Genomic DNA, 13,147 nt, shown 5'->3' with positions numbered 1-13,147 from the left:
TCAAATCAGCATATCAATATATCGGATATTTTGGTCATATTAGCCTATCAAGCATAAAAGATATGTAATACTCTGTATTGAATTGGATGATTAAATGAATATGTTTAATTATACAGTTTCTTTAGGGGGAATATTTCAGTCAAATATTCACTAACAAAAAATATTAGTCAAATAATTTCATAATTTATGTGTATGCACGGGACATAATCTAGTACATGACTATATTCATGTTAAGAATCTTGTCTTGCATTTAAATATTTTACAATGGGCTAGGATTTTTGTTTTTGTAACTATACTTATGTTTATTATGTAAGTCAACTTTTGAAATGAAGTAAAAAAAATAATTTCCCTTTTTATTTATTGAATAAAGTCATTACGATTTTCAAGTTTGAGATACGTAGTATTTAGTAAGGAAGAAAAAGTTAAATAAAAGTTAACTCAAAAATTTAGAAATAATAACTTGCTCTTATTAATCAATTACAATGTTGCAAATTTATTAAATAACACCTAAAATATGTCGCCTTCTCTTCTTGAATTAAAACCCAACGTTATATCATATAAATAAAATATATTAAGATAAAATTATGTTAAATAAGATATTAGGCTTGAGATATTGGACATAAGATATTAGGCGTTAGGCATGGTATTGTATTCTATATTATTGTTAAAAGGCATTTCAATATGAAAATGATTTTTACAATATCTTTTTGCTAAATTTTAATTAGTATGTAATTCGTATACTATAGTAAGGTTAATGATATGGAGTATTATTTATTGTAATTTTTTCATATACTCGTATACGTGAAATGAATATGGCCCTGTTTGGTTAGGAGCTGTTAGCGGTTAGCTGATGGCTGGTTTGACTAGCTGTTAGCTGTTTGCATTAGCTGATTTGACTAGCTGGTTGCATTAGCTGTTTGTGTAAAAGTGTTTGGTAAATTAGCTGATAGTTGTTAGCTGTTTAATATGTAAAATGACCATTAAGGACATTGACATACTATGTTTCTTATTAATATTAGACAAATATTTTTATTGTGTTAATTTTTTTTCTCTATATTTTTCTAATAAACATTGACTAAATAAAATAATTTTTTTTAAAAATTATTCTTTATTTAATTTTTTTAATAATATATATTTTTCAAATAGATAAATATTACTAATAAAATTTTAAGCCACTACTATAAAATGCATGTTTTTTAGACGCTTTGCGCTCGACGCCCAGGGTACAGCGTTAGGCTAAGATTATATTGTCCGCTCTTTCTCAACGTCGTTCGCTGTCTACTTAAAATCTAGTCAGTTTTCTACGTCGAAACGTCACCTGCTTTGCACGTGGCCTCACTTGACAGGGACAGGGTCGGTGTTCACATTTTGGGAAAAAAACCCGCCCCAAGAATCTTTCTCTCTCTTAACAGTCTTCTGCTCTCCTCTACTCACAACCCTAACTCCTACAAACTCTCTCCCTTCTCATCAAGAAATTTCTAGATCTACTCCCACTCTAGAAGATTATGCCTCAATTTTAAGAAATACGACAAATTTCAAACATAATTCAAAGACTTTGAGGTATTCATTATGTTCTGGTATGTGAATTGAACTCCGCCGTTTACATTTGTTTCATAATCGTCTATTTTATCTCTCTCTAGTTCTTTGTCAGATTAGTTCTCTTGACTTCATATTCGATTACTGTTGTGATTGATTTTGGTACATTTAAGGGTTTCTACACTTTTCATATGTTTTTCGTCAATATGTTTTACTGATATTAATTTCTCTAATTTGTATTTTAAGTTTAGTTTGTTGTTTGATTGAATTTAGGGTAATATAGACTAGTAATTTGATTTGTGTTAATTAATTTTTCTAAGACGTTATTTGGATTTCTATAGGATGTGCAGACCGCCGACACCGCTGCAAAGCTCTTTGTGTCAATTGAGATCCAGGGTATTTTTGTTTCTCCCTCTTCTCATGTTAGGTTTAGTGGTTGTTTCGATTATTATTGAGTTAAGTTCTTGTCTTTCGATGTTTTCTCGCAATTTCAAGCTACGTACTCTACAAATTGTTATTTTCTAGTTTTATTGATACCATGGAATATACTGCAGTTCTACCATTTATGGAATTATGGAAATGTCGATTAATTTGGTTAATTTTATGTAGGCTTGCAATCTGATCTGGTTCTAGAAGTATAACTTGAGATTGTGAACTTCTTGAGTTGAAAATCATGGTTATTGTTCTTTAATAGTGAGTAAAACCAGAGATTGTTGTTTAATTATGAAATATATCTTATACAGTTATACCATACCAGTTTAGACTATCGAATTATCTACATGAGTATCTCATTAGCCTCCCCATGTTTTTCAGAAGAGGAGATTGTTTCCTTGTCTTTGCCTTAGAACTAGGTTGAGTATATTGCATTTGTAGTTGTTCCTTGAAGAAATTTCCTTGAGATATATGAAGTGCAGATCCATATATCAGGTGCAGATATATCAAGTGCAGACGACTAATAGAGCATAAATTTTCATTTTTTCTTAGGTAATTCAACCCTGTTGGTGCTCATGAAAGTAGGAGACTTGGTGAAGATCCTAAGGGTATCCCGAACAGCCTTATACCTTAAATACAACAGGTTGTTGTCGGCATACTACCTGGGCTCAATGTCTAAGCATTGACTATCCTACAAGGGATGGTATAGCGGTATGTAGTATGTTATATGATGTTTCCTAATACTGCTCTCGTTGTTAATCCCTTGATGTGTTCTACCAAGTTAATGAATCAAGCCATTGATTTAAACCCTTAAGTTGCCTAACTCTACTGGTCTCGCTCAAGTCAACACCAATCTCTTCGATTTCACTGATTTTCTCTTTATTGATTGATTTTTGTGTAATTCTTGGTTAATTGTTTAATTTAGGGCCTGTGGATCTTCTACGTTTAAATTTTCGACTTGTAGGTTAAACGATAGAAGTCTTAGTTTTCTAAGTACTTCCATGAGCTTAATTTGTTTTGTGATTTGCTCTAATTTTTTAATTCTATTTGCAATGTTGTTTGCTATCTGGTAAACCTTGTTAAGAGCATGAGTCTGTGTTGTTATGGCTGGATGGGTTGCTTTGTAGATAATAAAGGTATGGATGCTGAAAATATGGTCATTATTTTTATCAGTTAATTATCTCTAAAGTTTTAATTCTCGTTTGCAATTTTGTATTGACTATTTAATTTTGATTCTGCTACTCTTCATGTTCATTTAAAAAAAAAAAATTGGGGAGAGTTCAAAATTAATTTGTTAAAAAGTAAACCGGAATGCCTCCTTAATCTACTTGTAACTTTTATTTCCAGAGAGTTCAAAATTAAGAATGAAGTATAGCCTGGTGCTTTTGGGTAGGCGTCAAATTCAGATATTAGACTCATCTTAATCATATGTAATACTCCTCTTATTTTGTTATCATACACTAGCTTATTCTGTATTTTTATGGCTAATTACTTATTGAGAAATGTATTAAACAAGCACGAAAACAAGGCTGATGAAGGCACTGAACCTACTTCTTTCTTTTGTACTTACCCTAAGGCCAATACTGAGATCAGTGTTGGCTTCCAAGTACCCACACACAATTAGATGTGACTGAACCTATTGCTTTTGCAGTTTTGCCGACCACTTGGGTAACATCTTTTGGGGCCTAAGGGATAATCTTTTTAATAATGAGCAGCATTAGGAAAACAAGAGTTTGGCCAAAACTTGTATTGCTTACAAGTAAGCAAACATCTTCAAGTTTATAAATTCACAAAATAAGCATTAATCTTTTGTAGACAGGAAATCAATTAAATTTCAGGAACATTTCTGCAACTGTTCTGATTTAGACAGGTATGATTATTGATCTGTTTAAATCTAGGTGCATTGCTAACTTTGAAGTTGTAGAATTACAGTAGAAATCATAGAGTTTGGGGGGGTAGAAATTGACTATTCTGGATAAGTTGGTTTGTGTTAATACCTACACCTCTCAGAAGAATCCCCCCCCCCCCCCCCCCCAATATTCTATGCCAATTTATAAAACATGACAATCTGCCTATTAGCTCTTTTCAAGGAATGCAATTTTCTCATCTCTGTGAGCCATAGCCCAAAAGTATTAAACTAGTTGTCTAAATCTCTTTCTTGAGCAACCGAAGATCTTTATAAAAGGGGAGATAAGAAATTATTACAATCTGCATACTTAAACATAATACTTTACATACTATGAAAGTTTGCTAAATTTAAGGTATAGCGCTCAACCTTTTGGTATTTTTTACTTAAATCTGAATCTCGATTGCTGGTATGCTTGAGTGGAGTTGTGGACAGGTGTCAAGTCGCTTGAATGCCCTAGGGTACGTTCATATCTCTCTTCCTAACTGATCTCAATAATTACTTTTATGCTCCAGATATCATATGATTATTCGATACATAATCTTTAATTCCTCTAGCTTCCCAGGCATAATAAATTATGCTTGATACCTTCCCATGCCTGTTCATTTTACCTAATACTCTTTGCGATGAATCTGGGTTTAATTCAGCTAGCTTTCGAGGCCTGCGATTATGCTTGTTAACTTATCATGCTTGTTCATTCCCAGATACACTTGGGAATAAATCCAGGTTTTAAGATGATGACTTCGCACCAATTAATTCTAACTTTTTATCATCTAGGTGATGTAAAGGTTTGTTGCAGCCAACCCAGAGCAATTTTGATGAGTGAACTAATGCAGAAAACAAACAACCATTACAAAATAAGGTTAAAGAGTCTATATTTTAGTAAGTTCCATCTCTGCATTGATTTTTTTTTTCTCCTGTTAACAGAAAGCTTCAGTTCTAACTACTTAAGCATATCAATTTAGTGGTTAAGATGTTTAGTGTAGGCCGTAGGGTGTCAGTTTTTCAGGGTGTTTAATTTGGTGCTGGAGGACGGTTCTTGTGGATGTATGCTTGCGTAATGCTTTGAGTGCTGGAAATTTATTTTTCTTCGAATTGGGAAAATTTGGAGAGGAATTATCTTGGAAAACAGCAGCTGCTAGCCTCAAGGTTTAGCCAGTTTCCTAGTTTAGACTTTAGACAGTTTAGAGTATCTGTTGTTTCTGCAGTTTCCTTTCATTCAAGTATCTGTTTATCAAAGTTAATGTAAGTATGTGACAATTGCTGATAAAATAAATTTATCGCTGTATCACACTATCACAGTAGAAGATGCAAAATTCTACTTCCTTTTGGTCTTCATGATTTTTATGAAATCGTTATGGCTTATGGGAAATAAATGAATCATGTCATTATGGATGCTTTTGTTTCTTTGTTTTCTCATGTTTTCCTTTTTCTGTGTTTATCTCTGTTGCAAGACATACTTTTTTCCCTCCTTTTCCGGGTGTAGGATTATAGGGTAAGGAGAGAAGAAGAAGCTGGTCGGTAGAGATTCAGAACTTAACAAATAATTTTTTTTATCCATGATCTTGGTTAACATTCAAACAACAAATTCATCGCTATCATGTGTAATGCAGGGTGGCTTCTACTGTCGATGTTGTTTTCCTATCATATCCTAATGCATTGCATCTTCTTGGTGCTTTTCCATATGCAATGAAGCAATTTGGGCTCTCCGCACCAGTGTATGCAACAGAGCCAGTCTACAGACTGGGTCTTCTGACTATGTATGATCACTATATTTCACACAAGGTAAAAGCTATCTATCTCTTTGCCAAGTTTATCTCCCTCTTTCACTCCCACTCTCTCTAATTAGCCGTACTAATGTCATTTTAGGGAAGATTTAGACGTTTGAGAAGAAAACTAGTACTCGTGCAAGAGGTGGTTATCAGAAGACCTATTTTGTATACTAGAAAATCTTATTATTATCATCTGTAGTATGAAAAATAAAGTTGATAATTTGATAAGTAGGAAATCAACCCTTGTCTTTTATTAGAGTGGGCATTTATTATTTCATTGTCGTTTTGGTTGATTTCCTATGATTGGTGATTATTTTGATTTCCGACTCATGCTTATTTCATTTTGTTTTTTTCTTTGAAGATCGTCCAACGTGATAAGGAGCAACATACGAAGCTTTTGAAAGGAGAAGGAAAGGGATTTAAACAATGAGAATGAAGGCCAAGATACTTGAGCTTATAAGCTACTACCTCCATTAGATCCTAGTTTTTCTAGGCTTTAGTTCTTTCGGATTAGAAGATACAATTAATTTTTTAGTAACATCTATGTACTATGGATATATTATGGTTAATTAGTAAAATTTTCATGTCCTATGGATTTTAATGTACTACGCACTTCTACATTTTACGTCGATGGAAGAACAATTATTCAAAATACAAGTTTCATGATTTATTTGCTTTAATTTTAATTTTATGATGAACAAAGATAATTTATTTATAGCGAATATATTGGTGGCATAAAAAGCGGAGTACAAATAAATTTGGACGGTTTTTGATGACGTGATGTTAGGCTCATGTAGAATTTAAATTCCTGCCGACAAAAGTTTTTAGACGCCTTTAAGCGTCGAGAACACTAAATAGTAAATGTTTCACAAGGCGGGAAAATAGATGTTCTCGACGCCAAAAACAAATTTCTGGACGCCTAAAAGCGTCGAGATTCTCGACGCCAAACAAGAAATGTGGACAACAAAAAGCGTCAAGATTGCCGACGCAGTAAAGCGTCGAGAACATTCTCGACTCACATTTTCTCGACGCTTTGGGAATGAGTCGAGCACAAATTTCTCGACGCCTTTCGGCGTCGACAAAAGCCTAAAAGAGCGTCCTTAAAACGCGCGTTTTGTTGTAGTGAGCATGATTGCAATATACTTCAATTGCTTCAAAGTACTAATATAAAATTTATTACAACAAAAAACGAATTTAGTAAATATGGTGAAATGAAAAAAAAGTGTGAGTAATGTTTTTAGGAGAAAAATAGGAGGGTACCAAGGTTTATAGTGGTTGTAATAATAGGCAATAGTAGGACAAAATAGTCATTTTTATCCACTTTCTCAAACCTCTAATTGCAAAACGCTCCTATATTGAGCTTTTTCAAAATTAGCTTTTTCACCCCAAAACTCTCTTCCAATCCTCTTCTAACCAAACACTCCCAATTAGCTTTTTCTAAAGGTCAAACCTCTAATTCACCCCAAAAAGCTCTTTTTCCCTCAAACCTCTCCTAACCAAAGGCTTTCTTAGGCTCTATGTGATATGTAATATCTTTCTCATCCAACACAGACACTATATAAAATAAAAAATCTAGTCTAGTAGTCACATAATGTAATAATATTAGAGAATATAAATAACACTCCACATCCGATCCTTATTACACTTTTTAATATGGAAATGATTTTACAATATCTTTTTGTTAAATTTTAATTAGTATGTATTCGTATATTTAGTAATAAATTTAAAGATATTATTTATTTTAATCTTTTAAGTTTAATTATTTATTTATATTAAAAGAGAGACGAATAAATGAGTGATATTTGTCATCACCACATTGATTTCCTCTCTTTTAGTATAATACTAGTATAGTACTCGTGCGATGCACGATTCAAAATCTTAATATAGATTTATATGAAATTTGGTAGACCATTAAATAAAGTTTATAGATATTCTTCAAATAAAAAGTTGCTCATTCGGTGTCTTACTTATTAAAAAAATAAGGGTATATAGATAAAATTATTTGCATTCTAATTCACCACTTGTGTCAATGATAAAGTTATCTCATCCTTCATTCACTTAGATAGTAATACCCATTTAATACTCGCACGTACAGTCGCCCCATCAGCCTAATTAACTCGATCACTTAACACCTATTTGGACCATTTACTTTATTGAGTTAGAGATGACTTTGTGACGAGGCAAGACCTGCATACCCCCACCCACCTACAATTTCTCATCTTCATCCCCTCCATTCACGATAGGAACGATAGCCACCCCTCCCAACCCCCGTATCGAGAGGTACAAAATAAAACTCATCGCCTCCCTTCTCGTGTATCCACATCCACCCCTAGACTTGATTTATTTTTAATTATTTTGTAAGAGAGTTTTGAATTTTAAAACTTTATTATAGAGCCTCTTAAAAATCGTTTCTCTGATTAGAGTTATTGAGTAAATAACCAATAAACGTTCCTCCATCGCCGCCCACTTGGGACGGATGTACGGGGATCTCCCAAAAAATCCGCCCCACTGACAATCTAACATCAGTATATTCGATAAATATATATTTCAAATTTTCTTTCAACTAAATTTTAAATATATTGACATAAGTTTATTACGAAATATCAAATTTTATTGTATTAGCTATAATATTTTAAAAAATATTTGAAAGTGACATACATAATTAGGATTGTGTGAGTGTTCTCAAATCCGATCAATTCAAACTCGCCCCCATCACCAAGTTGAGTACATGTTATTCTTATACACATTCACCAAAAATCTCTTTTTGTTAGTCAACATTAGTCAATCATCTACGCTAAACTTTATCGTCAGACCAATCTAAAATTCAAACTTGCCCCATCATAAAGTGTGATTCACCATATATTTACATATATAAGTTTTATTTTGCACGAAATTTAAAGTGATATTGCAATTATTGACATTAATATATAAAAAGTATTTTGTTATTGCAAACATATTAATAATAAGGAAACTTAATCATTTAGATCTTATGACTTTGGATATATATATATATATATATATACATATATTAGTCAAAATTCAATCAACATATATGCTCTTAAGACTTCAATACTATGAGCGAATAAATTATTATCCGTGCTCCGTATAAAAATATTACTATAATGTGGCAAAAGTTATTTTTGATATTTAAGATTAAGTATATTCTTCGTATGAAAGAAAGTATATGGCTAGGGGCTCATTTTGTTACTTAACAAAAGGACTATAAAACGTTTGAGACAATCTTGTTAAATACATTAAATCAATACTTAACTTTTGTTGTGCATATCTGTATTCATTATATGACAAAAATTCTTAAAAAGTTGATAGTATTATAATAATATAATTGGTAGTCCAAGTTAAAATATTATAAGATTTTCTATATTGGTTATCATAAATTGTATTCAAAGATTTTTCATTCGATTACAATTAGTAACCGATCAAAGGAACATTTGAACATATTCGTAATCATTATATGACACAATTTTCTAAACGAAACTTGATAATACTTAAATTAGTCATTATTTATGTTATAAGAGAGGCAAATCAGAGAGCACCATTTGTCATATCTACATCGGTTTGCCTAGAATTGTATTGATATGAGTAAATAAGTAATTTATAGTATAATCGATTAATACCATAAGTAATCAGAAGATTCTAGATATTAATACCCGTGCGATGCACGACTTATAATATAAACATAAATTTATATGTAATATGGTAGACAATTATCATCAAAATAGAGCTTATAGCTATCCTCCAAATTATAATTAATGGTGGATAAATTTGTTATTTCCCATTCGGTGTCATATTTATTAAAACAGTTAAAACAAATAAGGGTACATAAATAAATTTATTTTCTTTCTCATGCACCTCTGGTGTCAAGAATAAAATTAATGATCTCATCCACCCTTCACTTCGAAAGTAATACCCAGGTATTACTCGCATAGTCGCCCCATTAACTTCATTACCCAACCACTTAACACCTAACTACACCATTTAATTTATTCAGTTAGAGATAACTTTGAGGCGAGACGAGGCCTGCACACTCATACCCGTCTACAATTCTCATATTCATCCCCTCCATCCACGACAGGAACGATACCCACCACTCTCAATCCCCGTCTCGAGAGGTACAGAGTAAAATTTATCCCTGCTTCATGACTCCCCCTCCGGTGTATCCAGTACCCCAACCTAAATAACCCACCCTAGACTCAATTTTTTTTGGTAAAATAGTTTTGAATTTTAAAACTTATTCTAGAGTTTTTGACAATCCGTTTGTCTGATTAGAGTAATTGAGTAAATAAATAAAACATTATAATATGTAAGTTAGTAGTAACTTTTTTTTATATACTCATAATCAATTAGATGAAGGATTAGCAACGTGTGCATGTCCAATCTAAAATTTATCCGCGTCCCTGTCACTACTTTTGATAAATAATCCACTTGGGGACGGATGTACGGGGTCTCCCAAAAAACCTGCCCCATTGACAATATGACATAACTATATTCGATAAATAATCCACTTTTCTTTTCAACTAAATTTTAAATATATATTTAAGATTAAGTATAGGCTACGCCCCGTCATAAAAAAAATGGCTATGGGTCTCATTTTTTTAATTAAAATTGGGCATATAAAATGTTTGAGACAACCTTGTAAAATATAAAAATCAAGAGTTCAAGTTTATTATTCATATCCGTATTCATTATATGACACTAATTCTTAGAAAGATGATAGTATTAGAATAATATAATTGATAATACATGTTCAACTATCATAAGATTTTCTATATCGGTTATCAGAAAATGCATTCAAAGATTCATTGGATTACAAATAATAAATGATCAAAGGTAAACATTCGTTATACATATCCGCATCCAGTATATGATATAATTTCTAAACAAAATTGATTATGTGATGTATGTTTATTTTTTGATGAGGTTGAGGAAGAGTTGAGAGAATTACTGGAATCGATTGTATGAAAGAATATGATGAGGATTTTTTGTATTTATAGAAGAGAAATTAACCTACTAATTTATGATATGTACCTATTTTCCTAATTCCAAATTCTTTTAGGATACTTTCCTAAACTTAAAGTAGTAATAATACACAAAAGAATTAATTCTACTTTTTTTTTTAAAAAAAACTATTTACATTATGTGATGTATGTTTGAATTAGATTATGTATAGATTTTGATTATGTATACATATATAGGAAATTCTCTATATAAGTTAGTAAAAACATTGATGAATCTTTTAATTATTTATCTATTTTTCCATATTAGTTATTGTTACCTAAAATACAATAAGTTAAATATGACAAAAATAATTATATATTAATTAATTAATATTAAAAGAGAGGCCAATCAATGAGTGACATTTGTCATCACCACATTGATTTCCTCTCTTTCAATATATTATATAGATATATAGATATATATATATAATTTTTTTTAAAAAAATTACGAAGTAATATTAAAAATATTCACTAAGGGAAACTAACATGATTCCACGTAACTATATTTTCATTTAAAAATCATAATCAGTTATCAAGTATAGTAAATATTATCTCCATTTCAAATTATTTACAACAATTAGTCATTTTCTACTCACACTTTATGTCAAATTGTTGCAAATAATGTGAAACAGAGTACAAAATTGTATATACTCCGTATATCAAAAGTATAAACAAATCAAATCAATTAATTTAAAGGGAGTTCAAGGAAATCATCGTATATAGTAAACCAATTATGCGTGTAACATGATTAGAGATAGCACTTGCACGACTACATTTATATATCCAATACTCCTATTCAACGCAAATTTTTGGCTATACCCGGGTACAGCCAAAGCTGGCTGTACCCCCATCCAAAACGATGTCGTTTTATGTTGTTTAAAATGAACATTAATATACTGGTACAAAAATGAACATTTACTATTTCAGAAATGAACATTTATTTATTTATTTGAAATGAACATTTACTATTTTGGAAATGAACATTTATTTATTTATTTGGAAATAAACTACAAAAATGAACATTTACTATTTCGGAAATGAACATTTATTTATTTATTTTGAATGAACATTTATTATTTTGGAAATGAACATTTATTTATTTATTTGGAAATAAACAATATAGGCGCTTGTATAAACATAAAAGACCAATGAAGTGAACAATTTCATTATGAACATTAACCATATATTTGTTGTGAACAAACAAATAAACAAGAAAGAACAAATAATTCAACAAAAAAGAACAAACAATATAAAAAAGAACAAAAAATTCCAGAAAAAAGAACAAACAATACAACAATTATGAACAATTTTATGATGAATTTTAAAGCCAACATGAAAGAACAAACAATACAACAAGAAAGAACAAATACTAGTACAAAAATGAACATTTACTATTTCAGAAATGAACATTTATTCATTTATTTGGAATGAACATTTACTATTTTAGAAATAAATATTTATTTATTTATTTGGAAATAAACTACAAAAATGAACATTTACTATTTCGGAAATGAACATTTATTTATTTATTTGGAATGAACTTTTACTATTTTGAAAATGTACATTTATTGATTTATTTGGAAATAAACAATATAGGCGCTTGTAAAAACATAAAAGACCAATGAAGTGAACAATTTCATTATGAACATTAACCATATATTTATTGTGAACAAACAAATAAACAAAAAAGAACAAATAATTCAACAAAAAAGAACAAACAATATAAAAAAGAACATAAAATTCCAGAAAAAGAACAAACAATACAACAATTATGAACAATTTTATGATGAATTTTAAAGCCAACATGAAAGAACAAACAATACAACAAGAAAAAACAAACAATAAAGCAGATAATTATCATGAACAAACAAATAAACAAGAAAGAACAAATAATTCAACAAAAAAGAACAAACAATATAAAAAAGAACATAAAGTACCAGAAAAAAGAACAAACAATATAACAATTATGAACAATTTTATGATGAATTTTAAAGCCAACATGAAAGAACAAACAATACAACAATAAGTTTGATGAATGAATTTAAAAAACAACAAGAAAGAACAAATAGTACAACAAGAAAGAACAAACAATACAAAAAGAAAGAATAAAAGATTAATGAAGAGTTTAATTATGAACATTAACCATATGATTATTATAAACAAACAAATAAACAAGAAAGAACAAACAATATAAAAAGAACATAAAATTCCAGAAAAAAGAACAAAAAATACAACAATTATGAAAATTTGATGATGAATTTAAAAAACAACATGAAAGAACAAACAATACAACAAGAAAGAACAAACAGTACAACAAGAAAGAACAAACAGTACAACAAGAAAGAACAAACAATACAATAAGAATGAACAAACAGTACAATAAAAAAGAACAAACAGTCGACAAGAATGAACAAACAATATGAGCGCGTCGTTTTGGGTACAGCCAGAGCTGGCTGTACCCGGGTACAGCAGTTAGCAATTGGCTA

At 30.4% G+C, this 13,147-nt stretch overlaps 1 protein-coding gene across 16 annotated transcripts; it reads left to right on the top strand.

The window, feature by feature from the left end:
* The first annotated feature begins 1,346 nt into the window (after window positions 1-1,346).
* On the top strand, window positions 1,347-6,251 carry LOC110788074 (uncharacterized). 16 transcript variants are annotated; one of them, XR_008927475.1, is made up of 7 exons: window positions 1,356-1,577; window positions 1,878-1,932; window positions 2,521-2,679; window positions 4,652-4,756; window positions 5,329-5,391; window positions 5,488-5,659; window positions 6,008-6,251. XR_008927475.1 is itself a non-coding variant. In XM_056836478.1 (3 exons), exons 1-3 carry the CDS (start codon window positions 4,561-4,563, stop codon window positions 6,074-6,076), a joined length of 417 nt encoding a protein of 138 aa, XP_056692456.1. In that variant the 5' UTR covers window positions 2,689-4,560; the 3' UTR covers window positions 6,077-6,251. The 16 variants fall into 16 exon arrangements, 1 of the variants encoding a protein (XP_056692456.1); XR_008927476.1 differs by having other exon boundaries at window positions 5,329-5,395; XR_008927471.1 differs by having other exon boundaries at window positions 1,350-1,577; window positions 4,652-5,391.
* Window positions 6,252-13,147: the final 6,896 nt, after the last annotated feature.

Source organism: Spinacia oleracea, chromosome 2 (assembly GCF_020520425.1).
Source record: "Spinacia oleracea cultivar Varoflay chromosome 2, BTI_SOV_V1, whole genome shotgun sequence".
Classification (NCBI taxonomy): domain Eukaryota; kingdom Viridiplantae; phylum Streptophyta; class Magnoliopsida; order Caryophyllales; family Amaranthaceae; genus Spinacia; species Spinacia oleracea.
The sequence above is the reverse complement of the archived record's forward strand: the minus strand, read 5'-3'. Positions and strand labels throughout refer to the sequence as shown.

Excerpts from the sequence above, each read along its gene's own strand:
- LOC110788074 (XM_056836478.1), top strand. The coding sequence starts at position 4,561 with ATGCTTGTTCATTCCCAGATACACTTGGGAATAAATCCAGGTTTTAAG. Across the intron at positions 4,737-5,487 it reads AACAACCATTACAAAATAAG|GGTGGCTTCTACTGTCGATG; the intron begins GTTAAAGAGTCT and ends TGTGTAATGCAG. Across the intron at positions 5,660-6,007 it reads ATCACTATATTTCACACAAG|ATCGTCCAACGTGATAAGGA; the intron begins GTAAAAGCTATC and ends TTTTCTTTGAAG.